The sequence below is a fragment of the Arachis duranensis genome, chromosome 5 (genome assembly GCF_000817695.3).
Source record: "Arachis duranensis cultivar V14167 chromosome 5, aradu.V14167.gnm2.J7QH, whole genome shotgun sequence".
NCBI classification, from domain to species: domain Eukaryota; kingdom Viridiplantae; phylum Streptophyta; class Magnoliopsida; order Fabales; family Fabaceae; genus Arachis; species Arachis duranensis.
This window is the reverse complement of record NC_029776.3, coordinates 97,288,343-97,311,429: the sequence shown is the minus strand read 5'-3', so window position 1 is coordinate 97,311,429 and position 23,087 is coordinate 97,288,343. Positions and strand designations below refer to the sequence as shown.

Below are 23,087 nucleotides of genomic sequence, written 5' to 3'. Positions count from 1 at the left end.
CTTTTTAAAGAAGAGGGAAGCCTCCACACATGAAGCCAACACCCAAACCAACTTTTTCCTCCTTCAAGAAACAGAACCGGTTCGGCCACATAGAGAGAGAAGAGATAACCATGCAAAACCCAACATGCAATTACCTCTAGTCCTTTCTTGATCATCACTCTTCATCAATCCGAGCTCTCCATCCTTGGCTTCCTCTCTAAGATGGATTTCTGGCCCTTGATGCTTCATGATGATGATGACTTCATCTGCTTCAATCTCTGCCTCTACCATCACTTCGCCACTCTAGCTACTCCCTGTGGTGGTTGAGCAGAATCAAAGACAAGTCATGCCTCCAAGAATCTCCCTTGCTGGCCGAATCTTCATCCTTCTTTTTGAGTATGAAGGATCTGAGATTACCTCACCAAATCTTACCACATTTGGTGATAATCTCAGCCACAACATACTTTTGGTTTTCTTTTTTTTGCCATCATTAACTTGATGGCCTTGATGCATGCAACTTCTTCTTTTTCTTTTTGGTAGCTTAGTGTAGCTTCCATGGTTTCCTGTGTAATAACCGAAGAAGAGAAGCAAAGATGAGAGAGAGGAGAGAGAAGATTGAACACAAGCTAATGGGTAATAACAAAGTGAAATTAAAGTCCAACTTCCCTAGTTTAGAGTGGCATGTAGCATTATGATCACCATCATGTCAATCACACTTTCTCTCTCATGTTCCCCATACTAGTGAATTAAATTTCAAATCCTTCCAAAGAGTGAAATAGAATCCGTTGGAAGCATTGAGGCTTTTTATTTGCTTCATGGATTCGAATAAAGCATGGAAACATTCACTAATGTAGGGCTTGGTAGCAATAGATTTCATTTTGGCCCAATAACAAGAATAATAATTCAGCCACACTTTGTTGATTATGATCTTTGAAATCAAGGCTGAACAAAATTTACATTTGGGCTTTGCAACATTTCTTTTATTTTTGTTCGGCCCAATTAAAAATCCTACATCACAAAATCATTAATTAACATATGTTAAATGAAAATTAAATTAATAATTTTGCAATTAAATATTTTAATAATGTTTGTTCATCATCAAAAATTAAATTAAAGTTTTCCAAACTCATCACATTTCATGCCCAATTCTCATCCCTCTTCACTTCATAATTTTGGATTTTGGATGTTGAGGGTTTTGGTGTTTTTTATGACTTAGGTGAACTCTAGCGACGGATGATTGTTGGGTTTCACCCAAATCATCCGTGGGAATAGTAAGGAACCCTTGAACCCTAGTGAATTCTTTAATTATATAAGGTTAGGTATTAAATTTGTGAATGTGTATGTAATAATGCAAAATAAGGTGGTATAAATGTGAATTAAAACCAAATTGATGAAGTTGGAAGCTTGAGTTTGAGTATTGGGAGCTGGAAATGTATTTGGTGGAGACTTGGAGCTTGTAAATTAAGGCAATTTGAGGTGTTTTGACTAGGGAGGAATCGACTAAGGTATGGTTCTAGTTTCTCGTAGTTAATGTTTAATGTCACGTGAAAACTTAAACTAAAAGACTATAAGATAGGAATGAATTGAATGAAATATGTATATGATATATGACTTGTGTATGAAGTGGTGGATGAGTTGGTATGTGTTAAATTATGATTTTGATGAGTATATGAGTTTGCATGTAGTGGATTATGATATTGTGATTTACAAATAATAATAGTTGTTGTTGATTTTTGGTTGAGGAATTATTAAGTATATAAATATGGAATTGCTGAATAATTAAATGAATTGGGTAGTGGAATGTTAAAAAATGAATGGAAGGTGTTGAATGGAGTTTTGGGGCTGTTTTGGGACTGTGAACCACTAGTTTAAAATTGAGAAATTTGAAAAGTTAGAAATTATGTGAAATTGGTAAAAGCTGATTTTTGATCAAATTTGGCAAGCCATAATGTGGTTTCCAGACCCTAAACTTTATAAAATTTGTTTTGAATAAAAATTGGATTTATGAAGTTTACAACATTCGAAGAACGAATTAAAAACGATTTCTAACGAAAAATTCATGCGCGTTCGAAGTTGGAGGTGAAAAACTGGTTTTCTGGAACTTAGCAGCTTTTTTGAAAAATGCAAGGCATGCGTACGCGGACGCATGCGTGCATACGCGAGAATCCTCTCTGTTTCATACACTCGCGTACACATGAGGCGGATGCATATACAATTTTGCCAAATTTTATAATCATGCATACGATGTTCACGCGTACGTGAGGCACCCTCTCTGTTTTGAGTACCCACGTACGCGTGAGGTACTCGTATACGTGAGTTTGTCAGGGTCACACCCGTGCATACGCATGGGGTAGCATGCGTACGCATGACCACTCTGTTTTGGAAAAATGATATTTTGAGTTTTAAACGTACTCACTAGCTTTCCAAACCTCTTTAACACTTGTTTAAGATTTGTTAGCGAGCTTTTAAGTCTTAGAACGAGGGTGAGTATGTTAAATAAGTTTAGGGATATTAGGAAGGATTTTGCAAAGTGATAACTGAACTTATGAGGTGTTGGTAATGTTGAATGAGAAAAGATGGATAAGGATGATGAAAGTAATGATGAATTGCAATTAAATGAGATATATGTGATTGGGTAAGAGGCAGTGGGGTTGTCCACCTGCTCCGAGTAAAATGCAATGGCGTTATCCACTTGCTCCGGGTAAGAGGTAAAGGTTTCCATTATTATGCTAGTCAATTGCTTGTTGAATCCACCTTCCCTTTGCACATGCATTTCGGGTAATAAGAAGAAAATGGAGGCTACTTTCTTCTGCTGTGAATCAAGGCTGATATTGAAACTTGGGGTCAAAGCACAAGATTAAGAATTTGGATTTGGAAAATACATTGAGAAACTCATATCAATAAAACTGTTGCTGCTCATCTCTCTTCTACGCTGCTTAACTCTGTTATGAATCTCTGATTTTTTGTTCTGATTTCTTGAAAGAAGGAGAAGACTTCAACTAGTTCAATGCTCGAGAAAAATACAGAGGCGGTGAAGCAAAATTGAAGAGCCAGCCTCACACTCTATAGCTGGTCTAACAACAGCATTTGAAGGAAAGTAAAATAGAGTAAAAAAAAATTCTGAGCATCATGTCATACATGCAGAATTATTTTTCTTCTTCTTGAGTTTCATTTAGATTTTTTTGTTATGGTTATTTGATGTTAATCTTTCTGTATTTGAGAAAAAGATAAATCATGGTGAGATAAAAAATGAAAAAGTCATGAGAAAAAAGAGGCAAGAGAGATACATTGAAAAAGCCAAAAGAATTTTTTTTTTGTATTTGGTTAGTGATGAACTAAGATTAGTTCCCTTTGCCAAGTTGGGATAGCTTTTGGTGGCTGTTGAACTAGTTGGGTTCTCCTTTGCCAAGTTGAAACAACACTTGGTAGAGACTAGGCTTGGTTAGAAGTTTGGTAGTTGATACTAGATAAATTATGGTGAAATTCATTAGTATTAGTGTATGTAATCTGTTTGATTATAGTAAAAATTTCACTATAGTTGTGATAGAAACTGGATGTAGATTTAATTGCACAAGAAAACTAAATCAGGATACATGCTTGTCTGATTCTCTTTTCCTTGCTCTGTTGTGTTTTGGTTTTAGAGACAAAATGCAAAAAATCTCTTGCATAATCTGCTTCTGTAAAAACAAAGCAAAAAAACTTCAATTTTAAAGTTAACTTGATTCAACCCCACCCACTTCTTAAGTTCTAGCATTACTATCAAAATGGTTGTTTATTACACTTTTATGCTATTAAATTGGTTCCTAAGAAAACACAATATCCAATCATAGATCTTCTAGCATCAAGGCTTACTTCCCAATCTACATCAGAGAAGGCATAAATTCAAAAATCAGTACAAGGTTTAAAGAGCAATCCAACATGTTGAATTACTTGAAGATATTTGAGAAGCCTTTTCACTGCCTTCCAATGATTTAATGTTGGATTGTGCATAAATTGACAAACTTTGTTGACAGTAAAGGTGAGATCCAGTCTGGTTAGAGTTAGATATTGTAATGCTCCTACTGTGGACCTGTAGAGCTTAGGATGGTCAAAGGGCTCAGAGTCATTAGTATATAATTTTAAATTAGCAACCATGGAGGTGTAGGGACAGGTTTAGAGTTATGCATATTTTTGTTTTTTTTTTTAGTAGTTCAGAGGCATATTGCTGTTGTGACAACATAATGTTACCATCAGATTGATGAGTAACTTGCAATCCGAAGAAAAAGTTAAATTGGCCATGATCTTTTAATGAAAATATAGTATGTAGTTGTTCAATAAGTTTGTCAATTTCTTAAGAATTATTACCAGTAACGAGAATATCATCCACATATACAAGTAAATATATCACAGAATCATTATTGCATCTAATGAACAAAGAAGTATCTGACTTAGCTGTATAGAAGCCAAACTGTTTGAGAGTGTTGCTTAGAGTGTTGAAGCATGCCCTTGGTGCTTGTTTAAGTCCATAAATTACTTTATTCAAATGACACACTGTGGCAGGATTTGAAGAAACAAAACCCTGAGGTTGTTCTATATAAACATCTTCTTGAAGCATTCCATTTAGAAATGCATTATCAAAGTCAAACTGTTGTAGCTTCCAACATTTGGAGAGAGAAACAGTGAGGATAATCCCTATGGTTTGTGGCTTGACAACTGGACCGAATGTTTGATAAAATCAATTGTGCCTTGTACTTAAAGATACGACATGAGGGATCCCTATTGATGGCAAAGACCTATTTACAAGATCAAGATGAGATGTCAAAGCTCTAGGTTCCATTCTTGTAGTCTTCATTAAGTCCATCACGGATTACTTGAATATGATCATCTTTAGGATAATGACAATTAAGATCAATGATGGAATCCATCAAGTGTCGAATATTGGTCAAATACTTAACCACTTTCTTAATAGACCTAAGCTGACCTGTTAAACTCTGAATTCTTGCTTTTGAAGAAACTATAAAATACTCATACAATTTGTCCCAAATTTTATAAAAAAAAAAGTTACAGTGGAACACCTTGTTCTTAAAATTAGGAGTCATAGAAGCATGAATCCATTATCCATGTCTGATGAAAAAGATCCTTTAAGAGCCACTCGTTATATGTTTCTGATTGTGTTTTCGAGAGTTTCCCAACTTCATTAGCAAAACAAGCTGGAACTTTTTCTTTTAGAAAATGATCTTGAGATAGAACCGTGATTAAAGCAGATTTGCGCCAAGTGTTATAATTGTTATCATCAAGCTTGTCACTAATAATTGGTAAATGATACTTGGAGGTTGAAACTGACAGAAGAAAGAAAAGAGAAGATTCTTGGAGAAAAACAAAAAGTGATTTGTGACTGAATGTATTATGATATATTGATCAATGAAGAAAAAGAAACAAGAGTATTTATAGAGGGTTCGGTCTGTTAAGTAATAACAACCCTTCTAACTAACTTTCCTTCCAATTCTAACTAATATAATTAATAATTACCAAACTTAGCATCATACTAGCATAACATTTTGAGTAAATAGTCAAATTAATCTCCGAAAGATTACTTATTCTCTAAATTAGTCTCCAAAAATTTTTTTTAATCAAATTCGTCCTTCAAAGATTTTAAGTTAGTCATTTTAGTCCTTTTGTCACTTCCGTTACTAACAGCGTTAAAATATATTGATGTGACACATTAAGTGACACCATAACACACATCTAGTAGTCTTGATTGGCGGTTAACATAATAAGTTTATGAAGTTAGATCAAATCAACTCCAAATTGAAAAATTCCAATGTTACTTTAAGTTCTTTCCTCAATTAAGTTTTGATTTGATCTAATTTCATAAACTTATCATACTAATAGTCAATTAAAACTCCTATGTATGTGTTGTAGTATCACTTAACGATCCACATTAACAAATTTTGGCACTGTCCACAAAGAAAATGACAAAAAGACTAATGCGATTAATTTAAAATTTTTTAAGAATGAATTTGATTAAAAAAAATCTTTTGAAAACTAATTTAGAGAACGAATAATTTTTCAAGAACGAATTTGACCATTTACTCGTTTATCATCTAATTACTAATTTTTGTAAAATAACTTGTCAACTTCTGATGTATAGAAAAGATTTAGAAAAGAGTTTTGAGATAATTTCTAAACAAAGAACTATAAAATACTTGAAAACTTACTAATGTAGATATGAATTTAACAAAGTATCATTATATGTACACATTTCACAAACAAGAATAAAGTGAATTAAACATTAATTTTTTACATGCATTAATTTTTAGATAAAATTGTAGAAATTAAATATTCATTGAGAGAAGTCAAATAGAAAATCTCTATATTCAATCACAAATCATGATTTAGCCAACTGACGTGAGAGTAAATAGAGTTAATAGATTAAGTATATATTAGTAATTATAATAAGAAAATATAAGTCATATTTTTCAAGATGGTAAACTTTGTTTTATATATTAATCTTATATCGTCTAAATCATAAAAGTTTTTTCTTCCCTACTCCTATAAATATACATTTGTACTCTTTTGATTATAAAGTGAAGTTGATATGGATATAATATAAGTTTTATGCTTAATTTTTTAGGCTCTCCTAAGAATAATACGTCTAGTTTACGTTCTTAGTTTAGCCAATCAAAAAGAATTTATGATTATTTTTATCATAATAGAGTTGTTAATCTCTCCAAAATTGATAATCCACATGTCTAAGCGTCACCAACTTTTTAGATACTTGTGTACACATATATATAATTCTAAATTAGATTTAACAATTATATTAATAGAAAAATAATTTGATCAAAGTGGCCCATCATACCTGTTGGGATGCTACTCGAGTACTCGTGCTAGTTTTAGAACTGTTTCCATATCTGTAATAATATTTTTGTGTACAAATACTAAGAATTGGATTAATATCGATTAATCCATTAGTTCAACATCATTGCTATTTATATTAATACACGACACTTTCCTTTCTATTATCGCAATATTGAATTCTTCATACTTTTGGAAAAGCCAAGTGACATGTAATTTTATACCTTTGCCAGAGTAGCCTCAATCCTCATGATATGATACCCACATTTCGGCTTGAAATAAAATTTATCTTGAATTCAATATTATAACATTGAACAATTAGAAAGGTAGAATTGAGCAATGCAACAAAAAATTGAGTATTCTTCCTAGTTAATTTCCACTACTTAACTTGGAAATTGGATGTGATCATGAGTTCAACCCTCTTTATAGTATTTGTAGCCTATAATCCCTAATAGTAATTTTCTTGTGAGAGAGCACGTATTAGTTGTCTTTTCCAGTATCTTCTCCATGCAACTTGAATCCGTGTTGCTGCAACGGATCTCAAATAAGGTGATTCAAACCTAAATATCACAATTATCAGAGATTACATCAGTAATACTGCATTTCAAAATAATATACTAGTGAAAATCACATGAATGTAACGGAATAATATTTTTTACAGACGGCGAATTTATTTAACTCTCTAAGGTGGACTCATCTACACTATTCATAAACATAAACTATTAAAATTATCTCCGATATTTTAATATGTTGATAAAAAATATCCGTCACTTTTAATAACCATAAAAATATTATAAAATGCAATAAAAATAATATTTTTTTATAAGTAATAAATAATTTTTATATCTGACAAATTATTTATGTATTTAACTTAAAATTTTGTAAAAATATTTAAATAATTATGTATTTAAAAAAATTAAAGACGATTTTAATTGTTTATCTCAGTTTAAAAAAGAGAAGTTAAAATAACGAGAACTAAAGATATTTCAGTAACGAAGCTATGAGGTTAATTATAATATCCTTATGGTTAAGTATTTTTCATTCATTCATGAGGAGCATACTAAGCTAATGCCTAATAGTAGTGTTCTAGTTGTAGGGTGTGGACATGAAAAAGAAAAAAAACCGATGAGGCTCACACCGAATCAACTGCAAAATATTGAAATATAAGAAGATAATTTAAGGACCTCAATGCTCTTTGAACAAGTGGATTTCGCAAGAATCTTGTGAAACGGATTGTAATTGCTTCTAGGTCAGCAGCTCCAATTGAATATACCTCCACATTCGTTAAACACGTTACTGTCCTTCTGCTAAGTAACCTTGGTCCAGGAACCATGCCTTTTTACCATCTGCAGGTGATTGCTACGGTACGATGATAAATTAATACGTACCGATACGTTTAAAATATGGACAAATAACAATAAGCTATGTGGAATTTATTTTTCACGTCAGCATTTAATTTTTTCTTTTTTAAATATATAATATATCACCATTTTTACTAAAACACCCTTTTAATTAAATAAAAATAAAAAATAAATTTTATTTAATTTTAATGAAAAGACTTAAACATCCTTTCTTTATTTTATTAGACAAAAATACCCTTTTAAATTAATTAAATTTTAAAATTTAATTAATCTTAATTTTATAATTTCAAATAATTGAAACAACAAAACAAAAACACATTAAAAAAATAAAAAAATTAAAATTATTCTTTTCATCTATATTAAATATATTAAAAAAACAAAAAATTAAAATTGTTCTTCATATGTCTTCAGAAACCTCCTCGTTCAGCTATGAAGGTTTCAGTCTTCCTTATCTTCTCTCCTCTTCCTATCCTCTCTCTCTGTCTCTCTCTGCTCCTCGATCTCTCTCATCTGTCTCTCCTGGTCAGGGTTCACCGCCAATGGCACGAGGCCCGCCACCTCCGATGCCGCCTGGGCAATTTGCACCACCCAGGCCCGGTGGTGGGCCTCCACAGCCTTTCCCTGTTCCGCCACAGTTTGGGCAGCAGCCTATGGGTCCTCCACCACCTGGTCAGATGGTGAGAGGGCCTCCTGCTCCGCCAAGGCCGAGGATTCCCGCCCCGTCTCCGCCTCATCCTGGGATGCCTCCTCCACCTGGCAGCGGCATTCCGGTGTTCGGACCTCCTCGCCCAGGCATGCCTCCTCCACCGAACCCACAAAACCAACAACAGCAGTAGTGGTAATGAACTAGGTAATTTCTTATTTTTTTCTTCTTCTATTTTGATTTGTTTCTGATAACTAATATAGCTTGTGTCTTATGGTTATCTAGCATAATTTGTGTAGGATTATATTTTTCTTTTTGTTTCTGTCTAAGATTGTGATGTCTTGATGGACGAAGAGTGGTCATGGAAGTTCATGAAATTAAGATACGATGGAAATTTGCAGTTTTGAAATAAAAATGAAATTGTTCATCATGTATTTTGGTATTATGATTTGTAGATATGTTAGAATGCTATCACTAGAAGCAATTAGCTACAGACAAAGAAGACAGTATTTGGCATATCATAGTCATACTCATAAACAGTTTATGAGTTTACTTTTGGATATAGGGTATAATCCTAATAAATAATTTTGTTAGTTTATGATTGAGTAACAGAAGGAAATCAGTTAGTTGGTATGAAGTTTATTAGTATAATGGTAGCAGCAACTTACATGAGTTTTGTGATAAACCTTTTGTCTTTCACTTGTACCTTTTTATATGTGGGTTTATTTATAGGGAATTTCTATGGATTTTCTTCCTTTGTGTTTGTGATTTGACTGTGAATCCTGCTAATTGAATTAGGTAGCCTTCATTGTCAAACAATTTTGGTTTATTTAAATAATAATGTAGCTAATTTGAACTATCTATGGATGACTTTACTATGAATAAACTATCTATAGATGCTTTTGTTCTCCCCCAAAATGAAATACACTGTCTCTCACTTTTCATAGTTGAGCTGAACCCGTGACCATGTATCTTAGATTTCAGTTTTCATTTTATTCTCTTATTCACTTATCCATAGGAACAAAACTTGGTTAGATTCTTGTTCTTTCTTTACCTTCTTGATGTTTGATGCCCTTGTTATCTACCTGATAACCTTCAGCATGATAGTAGTTCCGTGATCCTGTGAAGTTTCATCTTATTATCATACTAATTGCTGTCTTTTATTCATACTGTGTTTCTTTCATTATTAGAAAGTTGGGGAATAGATTCTGTATTCCAATGTCATTGCTGTTATTTTTTTCCCTTTGATTGCTTGTTATTCAGTAGTGGTTTAGAGAAGGAAGTTCATCCTCGAAGGTTACCTAATTCCTGACTTTAATCAAGAATTGATTCAGATATACCAAACCATTTCATGGAATGCTTTCTTAATTTTTCCCTTTACCTCCTTGTTTAACTAAAAGGCTAATGTAATGATTGTTTTAAAAACTAAATGGCTGTTGATAAATCTTGAAAAAACCTTGATTTATGAAGAGTATTAGGAAGTTTAAAGTGACAGAAGTTTGCTACTACCTAACATGAGTAATTTGCCATGGTGGAGCTGGTGTTTCCATAAGTTCTTTTCTTATTGACTCGTTAGAATTTCCATTTCTGATAGTCAATAACAAAAGTAGAATTTCTATTCTGAAAATTTTGTCTCTGGTCTCAATTTTTCATATAGTTTCTTTTGGAATTTGTCTTCTCTCATATATCGTGCTAACTTAATTATATGTATTTAATGCTTTCATTGTAAAGATGTCATTATTAACTTGCTTGGGCATTTCTTGACAACCAGTATGCGACTTGTGTACATCTTCGGGATGATAAGCAGTTTTTTCTAGATCATCCTGGTGCAGCGCCTATCACCACAGTGCAGGTACTTCCTAGCTTTCATTGCTTCCATTACCAATATCCATTGCTATCGCTTTGTGTCTTATTTCATTGTCTTTTAGCCTTCAGTTGGTGTTCATAAGAGAGACCATCTGCTTAATTTATACATTAGTGATCTGATTTTCTCTCTTTGTTGAAGGGTGAGGAACTGAGAAAACTTATCGGTGCTCCAGTTTACATCGAATGTAGTTCAAAAACACAGCAGGTACATATATGTTCTCTGCATCTATAAAAGTTCCAAAGGTTAGATAATATCACGTCCCTAATGATATCTGCCTTTGAATACAGAATGTGAAGGCTGTTTTTGATGTGGCCATCAAAGTAGTTCTCCAGCCTCCAAAGCAGAAGAAAAAGAAGAGAAAGGGTCAAAAAACCTGTTCCATATTGTGATCTTCTCAGTTCTAAATTGGTAGTTGGCAGAGGATGACATGACTGTAGCCATTTCTTGGTAGTCTTTGCCATTCTATATCTTTGCTGCATAACACATGATGGTGTTGGTGTTCCGGAAATATTACTGAACCAAATGTTCGGACGAGAGGGACAAGAATCCGAGGAGGGTATTAGTCTGCTCATCAGCAGAAAGTTGCTGAAGCTGATGCAAATCATCTTTCATCTTAACAGTTGAACTGGCTGCTTCCCAAAAATTGATTGCTTAAAGTTATAGGAAAATAAATACTTTGAGTTTTTGTAAATCATAGAGACTGACATAGATTAATTGAGACAAATTTTGTACAGAAGGCTCTTTCTTTTCATTTTGAAGATTGTCCATTTTGGTTTCTTCCTTGTATCATTCCTTTGAAAGTGTAAAAATAGCACATGAATGAAAGAAAGTTATTGCATCTCATTTGTTGACTATTTATTTTTTATTGAAAGAATGCACTGCGAAGGGGAAGGAAGGGGTGGAGGTCGCGGGAGGAGGCGCGCGAATGGTGAGGCCTATGCTTCTTTCGTCGCGTTTGAGATAATAAGATTAGACATTGATTTTTCTGATTATGGTTTTGGTCTAAATTTGATCATGTTTAAATTTCATGATTTTGTTTCTGGCTCCTAAAAGTTAGGTTTCTTTTTCTAATATGCTTAACATCAGAAAGATTTGGAAAATTTTGTTACTCTTTATTAAGAATGTGTTAAAACTTTATTAAAATTTGGCTGAAAATTTTGTTATAAGTAACATAGATAGATAGATAGATAGATAGACAGATAGATAGATAGATAGATAGATAGATGGGATATACCAAACTGAAACTTGAACTGTGAAGGATACCCTGTGTTCTAATGCTACTTTACTTAACATATTGTTTCTCATTCGTGGTGTTTTTGAAGTCCCTTATACCCTTGAAGCCACTTCCTCCATCATGGACATCTGAGGTTTTGTTAAAACTATGTTGAAAATCTTGATGAGCATACTAAAATTGTATTGTGTTAAAACTAAGTTGGAAACTCAAGCAGGAGAAGAATGTGGTGCATGTGAATGGTAGTAGATATAATGAGGGGAAAGGTGATATTGAAGGAACTGGTTCCAATGGAGAAGAACTTCAAAATGGTGACTTTGTCTTGGAATTGGAAAACTAAAGATATGGACACAGTAATTTTAATATTTAGCGAGAAATATGTTACTTTTAATAAATGATATTCTTATAGTAGACCAGTAGTCTATAAACATAGCATTCTGCATTAACTCAGAATTTGAGACCGTAGTTAATTTTATGGCTTGAAATCGTAATTTTGAAATTATAGAGACTTTGAGATTACAAAGACGATTAATCGTTGTTCCAAGATTTTCTTTCAGTAGTCTATCAATATTTTGAAATCAAAATTTTTTCTAATTATCTGTGTTTATTCTTCGTATTAATTTATGTTTTAATTATCTTTTTAATAAATAAATAAATAATTAAATATATGCTATTTTTTAGGACGCTGTGAACTTTAAGATGCTTTTCTTCTAAACTTAATTTGTAGAGTTGAAGATCAACAAAAGCAAGAAAAAGTTGCCATAAACAAGAATAAGAAGAGAAAAAGATGATACTTTTATTTGCAAAAAAAATAACTTGAGTGGTTTATACACTCTGCTGTACAAATGTTATCCTCAATTATCAATACAACCTAAGATATTATCAAATTGCAAGCTCAAAATTGCTTCACCAAAATTAATAATGAATGAAAGAATGATTAGAGAGAACTCAATAAAGGCAACCTCAAGTAGTTCTCAACAAAGAAAAAAAACTCTGCACATCATGAAACCACTACAAATAAAGGTGGAGAATGGTGGAAAATCTCCAGTTTCTCTCTACATCATGAAATCCATCTTGGGAGGAGCAGAAGCAGCTATGTTAAAAAACACTGATGCTGTCCCTTTCAATCCATGCCAGTTTATCACTACAGAATAGATAGCATATCTGAGGTGTATAAGAAAAAGAGCAAAGACAACAATGTGGAAGTTAAAAAATATGTAGACAGTGACAGGCAAAGTTTCCTTCTACTTGCAACTTGAACTGCATTGAATCAACACGAGGCAAAGTATAATGTAAACCTCAGAACAATTGAACGGTCACTTTGAGTTTGTTTTGTTTCCATTTCGGCAACTTGTAAGATTCAGTCTTCGTCATGCCAAGTTTTTCTTTGAACTCTGTTGCTGACAGATAAGCCTGCATGCATGTAGCTCAAACAAGTAAGAACCAAAATGAATAAATCTTATAAATACAGTTTTGAAGGTATTAAGAAAAGGTGACTAAGATGAAGGTGATTTTATAGGAAGATGATAGTTGAGAACTGTTAGATGGTTTAATATATTTGACTAAACTGCTTAATATAATATGTGTAACATCTTAGCTATCATCTTTGAATCACCTTAAGAAAAAGCTTATACCTCTCGTTGTCTGGTACTGGATTGCTAGAAGCTGTGTTAACGCTACCATACGGATAAACTGGGAGTCCTTCATCGTCGTCAGCTTCACCTTCTTTTGCATCTTCCTCTGTAAGAGATTCTAATCCGCTGCTCATAGAATCCTCACTATCACTTCTTTTTGGGTTTGATTTGAGTGTATTGGAAGTCACTTTACACCATAACAACGCAAGAAACAGATGAAGAATATTACATTAAAGCAAAATCTATTACTGAAATCAAATATCAATGGAGGAGGAAACTCATCAAGTTTATTATTTCATACCTCTAAGCGACTGAGGTATCAACTTTTCCCGTGCTGAAGGCATTTCAAAACTAGAAGTAAGCCGAGCTATGGCTGAAAACTTAGATCCAAGACCAAGAGAAAGAGTATTCAAGTTTGCTGTCCCTGATTTTGGATACACTTTTCTCACAATTGGAGGTGGGGTTGAAAGGTTCCTATCTTTAGGCTTCTCAAAAGTGGATGCTATGGTGTTAAATGCTGGCGACCGCCCCTGACACGAACACGTTCAGGAGTAGGACTAACAGACATGCTGCGCGAGGAACGGTGGCACTTATCACCATATTGTAAAGATGGTCTTCGTTTTGGTTTCTGTTAACGTGTTAAATATTCAACAACCAAAAGGATAAATGAAAATGGAAACAAAATATAAATATGAAGGTCAATGCTTTCACTACTATGCAATAATGTAGAGCAGATTAGTAGATGAAGTACACTAGAATTATGTGAGGAAAATGAAAATGAAAAGTGAATCTTCAGAGAACTATAATTCAAGAACTGTCAGGGAAGCAAAGAAAAGATGCCTTACAACCACTGGTGGAGTACCCCCATTTCTCAAGATTGTAGGCTTCCTTTGAAATGAATTTCCAAGCATCTGCCAAGAAAAAGTAGGGTTTGGGGGGAGGGGTGGATGATCAACAAACAAAAATTCAAAATGATATAAAATAATATAATTTAAGCTATTATACTGAGAAACTTATTGCAGCTTTTGCAGCCTCCCATTTGAAGAAACAAGTGAAGAACGGTGCTAATACCGCATATCCGAAACAAAGTTCAAACACTTTGCCGTATCCTCATTCCTTATTCACAAATTAATCCTTAAAAAACCATTCATTACCATTATTAACATATTACCATAACAAGACAGCTATTGACACTAAGACATCAACCAAATGCCACAACCTTCTCAGATCTCAATAGTAACCACCACTTAAAAAAATAACAACGCTCCCCTATCCAACAAAGTGCTACACATTCTTGTAAATACAGTTAGTTAAAATAATCCAAAGACATTGCAAAAACAAAAAAATACTTAAAATATTTACCTTGCCACGCATCTTATGACAGGAGATTGGTATGAAGAAGAGGTGTGCCTGATCCGGATCGAGGGTTCAGAACCTGCTCTCCCGAATGTTTTGGAAGAAATATCCCTCACTGGCGTATTTCCCAGTGAGCTTCCTAGGTGTTTGATAAAATGTCTTGGGATCTCCATCAGCATATATACAAACCTTGAACTTCTCCATCATCTCCGCGTAGTTCAGCTTGGAAAACTGCGGTGAGTGGTATATATCAGACAACTCTTCACCTCCTTCTTCCTCATTGTTGCGTTCCTTCACTTCAGGATCCACTAGCTTCACTACAGAGATCTTTGAGACCAAAAAATTAAAATTTTTTTATCAATTTTTTTCTGATGAAAAAAAAAAGAAAAGAAAAATTTTAGAAATTAAAAGGAAGAAGAAAAAATCGAGCATTCAGCAACTAAAGCAAAATTAAAAGCAAGGCCACTAACCTTCGACAGAGACACGGCGGCAACCGGCGACACGACGACGAGAGCAGAGACGACGGCAAGCGGTGACCCGATGGCGAGCTGCTCCAAGCCACGGACAGAGAAACCAGCGAGGATGGGACGATGTGCCGAACTACCTGGGTTCCGGACAGAGGGAAGAGGAAGAAGCGGAAGCGCTGAGTCCGGGGACGCCGGCGGCAAAGAACCTAGGGCTAGGATTTTGCCGTTTTGGCGTGTTTCAGAGGAGAGGGGAGGGGCACTAATGATATTAGGAGAATTGAAAAAGACGAAGAACAGATTGATTTTTTAATTTTTTGATATGTTTTGCTTTGCTTTGCTTCAAAAGGCGCACGAATGATTATAGAAATTGGAGAAGACGAATAACGATTGATTTTTGTTTTTTTATATGTTTTTGTTTTGTTGTTTAAATTAATTGAAACTATAAAATTAGGATTAATTGAATTCTAAAATTTTATTAATTTAAAAGGATATTTTTGTCTAATCAAATAAAGTAAGGATGTTTAAGATTTTTTATAAAATTAAATAAAAAATATATTTTTATTTTTATTTAATTGAAGGGGTGTATTAGTAAAAGTGGTGAAATAATATATATTTAAAAAAGAAAAATTAAATGTTGATGTGGAAAATAAATTCCAAGTGGCTTGTTACTATTTGTCCATATTTTTAACGTATCGGTACGTATGAATTTATCATCGTACCGTAGCAAACACCAAAATTAAATTGTAAAAAATATATAATCATTTATATGTCTTTTATTATTAGTTTTTAACATTTTTTTTTAAATCATAACATAATGTCAGAATTTTTTTATAATCTCAATATCTAAAATTCGATCCTTCTTAGCTCCAAAATAAGTTCATCATAAGACAAATAAAATAAATTACACGTTTCTAAATTCAAACAAAGATGCTATTTACATATCAAATCAGCTACTATATATTTGTATATAAATATATATGTAATTTAACTCATTTTAATATATATTTTATATTGGTAGTTGATTTTATATACACATAATATAGTCAAAATTTCAAATACTTAAATGAGAAATTGAAGTTGTTTTCACAATATTGAATATTCATGTACCTGTGCTAACCGAAGAATTTTCAAGACACCATACTAAAAGTTCTTCACCACAAGCATCCCTTTCGGTTAAAAAAACTCTAGTTCCATCTTCGCCAATGCTCTTCAATTCCCCACGCAAAACAAAGAACATTTTCTCTACCAAATCACCAGGATGCAAAATAGTACTTCCTTTGAAGTATACTTTTTGCCTAAGCCTCTCACAAATGGCATCTAAAATAGGCTCATCCATTAAGCTGAAAATTCGAATCTGCATAAAATATAGATCCTCAAACTTTTTGCTTTTTCTCACATAACTTTAATTTAAGGGTTTTTTTTTTTCAAATATACTGGGCTAGTGTTTAGTGTTGTATTATCATAAGATATTTTTTTTTCTAATACTTTTATTTTTATTATCAGAAATTTATTAAACACACTAAAAAAAATTTATTTTCAATAAAAAAAATATTTTTTTATCAATTTAATAGTGTCCAAACAAACACTATATTTCATTTCATAATAAATATAAAATAGGCATGCCTTCAAAATAACTTTTACAGTTAATTACCCTATTAAATATTTATATAGTCCCACTTCATTTTTAGTTAAATTGTTATGGTTTAAAAATTTATAATTAACGTTGTAAAACATTGTTAAATCAATTTATCTTCTACCTATTCATATTTATTTTTTATCTCTGTATAATATATAAAAATTGATATCAAAGTCAATTCTATAATGGTGTTGTCTACCATGTATAATTTTTACACTACATGATAAAATACAAAAGATAGAGTCTACATTTTTTTCTCTCACCTTTTAGACAAGTTAGATTCCAATTTTTTAGGCATCATAGAACTTCCCTTCTATAATAAGCTAAACACTTTCGTTACTTTATAATTTTAATATTTTATCATTTCGGTACCAAATTAATTTTGTTACAATATAAACAGTAGCAATTACATAACTAACTATAATAAATAATAAGATGGAAGATATTATATATATGTCCAACCTTACTAATCTTCTCTAATCTATAGTTATTTCTCCTACTCACCTTTCACTCTTTCTTTTATATTAGTTTCTGATATTCTCTCAAATTGTTTTTTACCTATCCAGTATCCACCACCTACATGATGCTAGTTATGTTACGATGAAGGGTAATGTTAGGTAATTAATAACTTTTTTGAACAATATGAACAACTACTAATAAAATAAAAACACACTACAGTTCTAAATTATCTATCTAAATTTTAATATTAGAATAACCATTCGTACACCTAATAAAATAAACATTTGATATATCTATTGTTCATATTGTTTATCAATATTATTGGTTTCCTATACTTTTTCTATGACAAAAGAAACTTTTCAAACTGCTCCTAAGGAGTAAAGACTTGAACAATATGCTACAAATACATCATTTTCGACATAGGGTGAAATTATAAAGTTTATCCAACATCTAAACCCCAAAATTATGATGCACTTGAAGTGAAAAGATGGTTAATTGGTGTTAATATATGTATATATATATAGCTAGTCATATGCTATAGATTGTGCTTACTTTCTTAATAAATTCGAAGAGATGACGTCTTATGTCTCTCTGCAGATCTTTCTGGCATATTCTCCATAAGCATTTGTGCATTCATCCCTATTGTTGCCATCCAATTATACCTTTCGGCATGTCTGATCCTCCTGCATCATACAAATATTTTCTCTCACTCCTTTATATATAATATGCTCATCATAACATTTTCATGAGGCAACCCAAATAAAAATGAAAAATATAAGGCATACTACTATGTATTCATAGCATTTAATATTATAGACAGGGAATCAAATTTCACTTAGCTAACTTTAGTCAATTATTTTTTAGGATTTAATAATTTAGAATCTAGAATTAAGAGTTTATGATTTATGATATATAATTTAAAAATAAATAAAATAATTTTATAAAAATTAAGTGACATTGACTAAAAAAAAATTGATTCTCTCCCATTATTCCCTATAGACGACATTGGTGTAGTTGAGTTAAGTTTGAGACTGTGTCATTGAAATAACACATTGCTTATCTTTATTGCGCATAAAAGAAGAAAAGGAAAAGGGGAAAAAAAATAACAGTGGGTTAATGAAAAAAAAAAAAGAACCAAATTACCCAATTGACAAATATATTTTTGGCAATGTGGAAGTGCCTTTGTTGAAATAATTTCATTGCGTGCCTTCTTACTTTCTTAGATCTTCTGATAAGTGAAACTGGTTCATCCATTGCTCAACTTCACGGCTTCTAAGTTGCATTTCTAGTGTTCTGTAAATAAAATGAATGAAAACACATCAAACACATTATTTTATTTAGCAAAAAGAATCATTTTATAAGGAATAACGTGAAAGCAGAGTATATGGGGAACTCTGAATATTTTTCTTGTTGAGGAATAAGAGAAACATTGTGATGAAACAAGTAAGGAAGACATGGAATGAAAGAGCAGAATTTTACCTTTGTCCGAGACTCTGAAGAAAGTTTTGTATGTTTCCAATGAGAAGCGCAAAAAGCAATTGTGAAAAGGACTTCCAACTCAAAATCACTTGGGGTTAGATTACCAGCAAGAGTACTGATTTGCTGTATTCAGGAAGAAAGAATAATGATATTAAAATTGAAGTCTTACAATTAATATTAGCAATCGAAGAAGAACTATACCTGGAAGTCCCAAAAAAGTGCATACAAATATTTTTTGATCAAGTTGCTTCCTGTAGTAAGTCGAACAACATCGGCATAGATCCCATAATCAAAAGAACCAGACAACGAATTCAAACAAGATGTGGCATTTACATTGTTTGTCCACAAATCTTGTGTTTGGTGAGAGGAATGTCCTTTTCCACAATCCACATATTTCATGCAACCAATGATGTTAGCATTATGGCAAGCGTCTAGCAAACATTGATTAACTCTCTGCAACAAAAATGAGGGAACAAAAGGTATTAGTTTTCCTTTATGATTGAAGAGGGTTTTTAGATTCCTTTTTTTTTTCACAATAGAGATAATAATTGAATTGTTTCTATCTTTTAAGCAATTATCAAACTAAGCTTCCTCCAAAGATACTTTAATTTTTGTGTTTGTTTTGACTCACCTGAAGTCCAAAGAGATACCAAGGAGATTGGCCAATTAGCAATGGCAAGAACCTGAATAATCTGAGAATGTATTGCACAAGGATCACTGCAGATATAAGATTCTTTGAATGATTTGCTCCTGATGAACCCAATAAGTACTTTGGTAGCACAAACAATATTATTATCTGCACATATTTCATTATAGAATTACAATACAATAAATCCATCATAAATTCTATCTTTTTCAAGGTACTAGTCCTATATTCATGTTCACATTTTTAAACCTCACGATTCACATAAGAGAAGCGGTATTATATTTCTGCGGATATCCAAAATATTAAATACTAATGGTCGTTTGGATAAACAACTTAATTAAAATTTAAAAAAATTGAAATATAAAAACTTATAAAAAGAGTTTAAAAATAAATTATTTTGTGTTTAGTTTTAGTCATAGAAGTACTTATTTTAAACTTACAGTAATAGATAATTTTTAAAAGAGAAAAAATCAGTTTTTTTTCATAAATACTTTAAATAAATTTTTAGAAAATCACAAGTTAATTTTAAAAATGGTACCAAATAATAATTTTTTGAGAAGTCAATGATAAAAAAAAAGTAACTTCTACACCTTTTCAAACCAGTTGTAAATAAAATGTCAAAAGAAAGGAAAATTTTACCTGAGGCAAAGGAATCACTACAAATAAATCAAGAAGAAAATAGCTATGCAAATAATGCATAGCAATCTATTTTGGATGGTCAACTATATCAATCACCCTTGATCCAGTACTAGCAGAAACATAAGTCAACCTAAACTGTAAAGATGAAACTTGATAGAGTTAGAATTGCACAATAAAATCCTTATTACACATGACATTCATTATAATGACAGCAATGGTAGCATTCATAACTTCTATGTTATCATGCAATAAATTAAGAAAAAAAAAAAGACTTCAAACACAAATGGAAGTGTCTACTATTTTAGTCTCTTTTTTCTCAAAATGTTATCAAATAAAAAAAATTACCTTAATTTGAATTATATTTTTAAATTGCAATCAAAATTTCATAGCTACTATAATCATGATAATAATAGACCTTATAGCATTTTCCTATTTATCATCCCTAAGAATGTTGTATGATGTACTAATCTAATGAACAATATGATAGATGTAAGAGAGTTTGTAGACTCTGTTCCTTTGATACCAAAATGTTTGTTTTTAATAAAAAGGTTTTGCTAAGAGATTACCTGAAGAAGTATGTTCAAGAAATACACTAAATCATTCAAGCTTCTAAGTACAACAAGTGGTATTGTCCTTATCCAGTTGATAACAATGCAATTGAAATCCTACAGGATGAACAGAAAATATATAGAGAAAATCAAGAGTATTACGGAAAAATTAGTAACTGCAACTTACAAGATTATGCACTAATTAAGTTACAGGAAAATAATTATACCTTTTGTACATACGGTATGAAAAAAAATAATGGATCAAGAAATATTGCCACCAAGCAAAAGATAGCTATAATCTTATTCCATTGCTTGACGCGTTTTGAGTGTGGGCTTATAACTTTAGGAATACATGAAGAGATGAATGATAACACTTTTTTGACAAAACCCTCTTCATCACCATGAATGTCATCGTGGTACCGTGAAATTCAAAATAGCGGGAGGCGAAAATCATAATTGATTATATGAATAGGAATTTAATTTTGGTTTTCTGTCAAGTCATTTTACCTGAGTTAAGTTCTCCTTTGATCCTTGAGATTGACGAATTGTACTGATTGGGACCAAATCAGTGCAACTTGTCAATCTCGAAGACCAAAGTGAGCTTTAACTCGATTTTACCCATACATCTAATTACATAATATCATATAAATAAAAATAGCTATAAAAATCATAAAAAGATGTGATTGAATGACGGTGTAAAATATCAAGACTGAGTATACTAAAATAAAGATAAAAACTCATCTATAATTATTTTCATAAGAAGTTGATAGCTGGAAATTATCAAAAAATTTAATAAGTTTAACTAAATTATCGTCTAATAATTTTCAACTATCAGCTTTACATAAAAATTACTACAGGTAAGATTTTACATAAAATTAAACTCTGAAATAAATGTTGAAAAAAAAGAAAAAGATTACAAATAAACTACTTCAGAAAGAAACAAGTATATACCTCTTGATCAAATCTAGTCGGAGTTCTTGGAATTCCTTGGTGAGCATTATCATGAGTACCGACCCTAATACAAAAATAATTATTACAAATGATTCCCTGTTGCCCAACGCTCACTGCGGGTGGTGTATGTTCCCAATCATAGTTGTCGTCCCAGTTGTTTTCACTGTTTTCAGTCACAGTAACTCCACTCTGTTTGAAAATATTTTGGGTTCCAAGGGTGGCATATAGTTCATCAATCTTGGGCGGGAAGGTTCTGACGCTGTTAAGTTGACGACGACTATGCTCTCCAAGACTTGGTTCTCTGTTGTAATATGGGTCCATAGACACCATGGGAATGTACATGGATGCGCTTCGTCTCCTTGATAGGATCCTCCGGAAACTAGAATCCTTGAGTTCATGGGATGATTGTGCATTTGATGATAGCATTGGCTCCTCTTCTATTTCCAAGTTAGCCATGTTTACTCTGTATTCTTTCATAGAGAAAACAACACATTCGATATCTTTTTAAGTGTGTCTATGTTCCATAATACAAGTCATGTGAGTCTAAGTAGCTGATAACCAAAGAGAAGGTAACAACTTAATAAGAAAACCAGCAAATAACATAATAAAATATTGAAGAAATTGCACACACAAAAAAACACTGAAAACGTAAATAAAAGAGAAATCCAAACCAAATGTGTCTAAGTATAAAAGTATTATGTTGGAAAACGTAAAAACTAGGGCATACTCGAAATTATATAAAGATTCACACTCACATACATATTACAAGAGTACATAGCATACAGAGACGTGCTTTGTATTTATTATTATTTTTTGGTGGATTCTATGGTGTAGAAAGAAAATTATTTCTACATGTGTAGAAAGATAGGTGTCAATGCATTAGTAGTTTATGTTGATGGCTCTTAGATGAGGAAGAATTAATTAGAGTACACAATTGTTAATTCATTGGACCCACAAAAAAAAGAGAGTGTGTGACATTATATGTGTGTCATAAAGACAATTTATTAGGTTTTTTTATTTTAATAAATTAAATAAATATTTTATTTATTAAAATAAATAATTTAAAAAATTATTACCATGTAGACGAGATATATGTATTTATAAATATAAAAATATATTTTATAAAAATATTAATAATTTAAATTAGACCAAACTCTTAAAAATAGAACATTTCAATTAATATGGAAGGTGGACGATCTTAACCGTACTACGTCCATCCACCGGGGTTTTTTATTAGAATTTACACTAAATCAATTCAAATAATAATAAGGGGGGATTCGAATCCCCAACACTTGCTTAAGCAAATTAGTGAGCTAATCACTAGACCAAGTTCATTAATTAATTACTTAAAACC

At 32.0% G+C, this 23,087-nt stretch overlaps 3 protein-coding genes and 1 long non-coding RNA gene across 8 annotated transcripts in view; 1 reads left to right on the top strand and 3 right to left on the bottom strand.

Annotated features, from left to right (window-relative positions):
* Positions 1-6,753: 6,753 nt before the first annotated feature.
* LOC107490768 (uncharacterized) lies at positions 6,754-19,607 on the bottom strand. Of its 5 annotated transcripts, XM_052262127.1 has the most exons (9): positions 19,581-19,607; positions 19,151-19,402; positions 18,950-19,072; positions 18,686-18,763; positions 18,023-18,153; positions 16,483-16,729; positions 15,379-15,587; positions 14,915-15,235; positions 14,201-14,463 (listed from the first exon to the last, which is right to left on the bottom strand). In XM_052262127.1, exons 5-8 carry the CDS (start codon positions 18,101-18,103, stop codon positions 14,981-14,983), a joined length of 792 nt encoding a protein of 263 aa, XP_052118087.1. In that variant the 5' UTR covers positions 18,104-18,153; positions 18,686-18,763; positions 18,950-19,072; positions 19,151-19,402; positions 19,581-19,607; the 3' UTR covers positions 14,201-14,463; positions 14,915-14,980. The 5 variants fall into 5 exon arrangements, 1 of the variants encoding a protein (XP_052118087.1); XR_008009518.1 differs by lacking the exons at positions 14,201-14,463; positions 14,915-15,235; positions 15,379-15,587 and adding exons at positions 6,754-7,376; positions 8,001-8,162; XR_008009519.1 differs by lacking the exons at positions 14,201-14,463; positions 14,915-15,235; positions 15,379-15,587 and adding exons at positions 6,754-7,355; positions 8,001-8,162.
* On the top strand, positions 10,338-11,449 carry LOC107490769 (uncharacterized). Its single transcript, XR_001592482.3, has 3 exons — positions 10,338-10,672; positions 10,826-10,891; positions 10,975-11,449. It is a non-coding gene; the product is annotated as an uncharacterized LOC107490769 (long non-coding RNA).
* On the bottom strand, positions 12,933-14,907 carry LOC107490770 (villin-4-like). Its single transcript, XM_021143306.2, has 4 exons — positions 14,398-14,907; positions 13,854-14,180; positions 13,553-13,739; positions 12,933-13,331 (listed from the first exon to the last, which is right to left on the bottom strand). The coding sequence occupies exons 2-4, from the start codon at positions 13,894-13,896 to the stop codon at positions 13,289-13,291; spliced, it is 273 nt and encodes a 90-aa protein (XP_020998965.1). The 5' UTR covers positions 13,897-14,180; positions 14,398-14,907; the 3' UTR covers positions 12,933-13,288.
* A 1-nt stretch (position 19,608) lies between the features above and the next one.
* The window catches only part of LOC127739627 (uncharacterized), a 13,381-nt gene continuing 9,902 nt past the window's right edge, over positions 19,609-23,087 (bottom strand). The window contains exons 2-5 of the mRNA XM_052262128.1: positions 21,734-22,203; positions 20,801-20,899; positions 20,235-20,369; positions 19,609-19,745 (exon numbers count right to left, since the gene is read on the bottom strand). Coding sequence (XP_052118088.1) covers positions 20,301-20,369; positions 20,801-20,899; positions 21,734-22,189 — 624 coding nt within the window. The 5' untranslated portion in view covers positions 22,190-22,203 and the 3' untranslated portion in view covers positions 19,609-19,745; positions 20,235-20,300. The remainder of the gene's footprint in view (positions 19,746-20,234; positions 20,370-20,800; positions 20,900-21,733; positions 22,204-23,087) is intronic.

Excerpts from the sequence above, each read along its gene's own strand:
- LOC107490770 (XM_021143306.2), bottom strand. The coding sequence starts at position 13,896 with ATGCCTTCAGCACGGGAAAAGTTGATACCTCAGTCGCTTAGAG. Across the intron at positions 13,740-13,853 it reads GATACCTCAGTCGCTTAGAG|TGACTTCCAATACACTCAAA; the intron begins GTATGAAATAAT and ends TATGGTGTAAAG. Across the intron at positions 13,332-13,552 it reads CCAGTACCAGACAACGAGAG|GCTTATCTGTCAGCAACAGA; the intron begins GTATAAGCTTTT and ends ACATGCATGCAG.
- LOC107490768 (XM_052262127.1), bottom strand. The coding sequence starts at position 18,103 with ATGCACAAATGCTTATGGAGAATATGCCAGAAAGATCTGCAGAGAGAC. Across the intron at positions 16,730-18,022 it reads TCTTCGAATTTATTAAGAAA|ATTCGAATTTTCAGCTTAAT; the intron begins GTAAGCACAATC and ends TATTTTATGCAG. Across the intron at positions 15,236-15,378 it reads CCGCCGTGTCTCTGTCGAAG|ATCTCTGTAGTGAAGCTAGT; the intron begins GTTAGTGGCCTT and ends TTGGTCTCAAAG.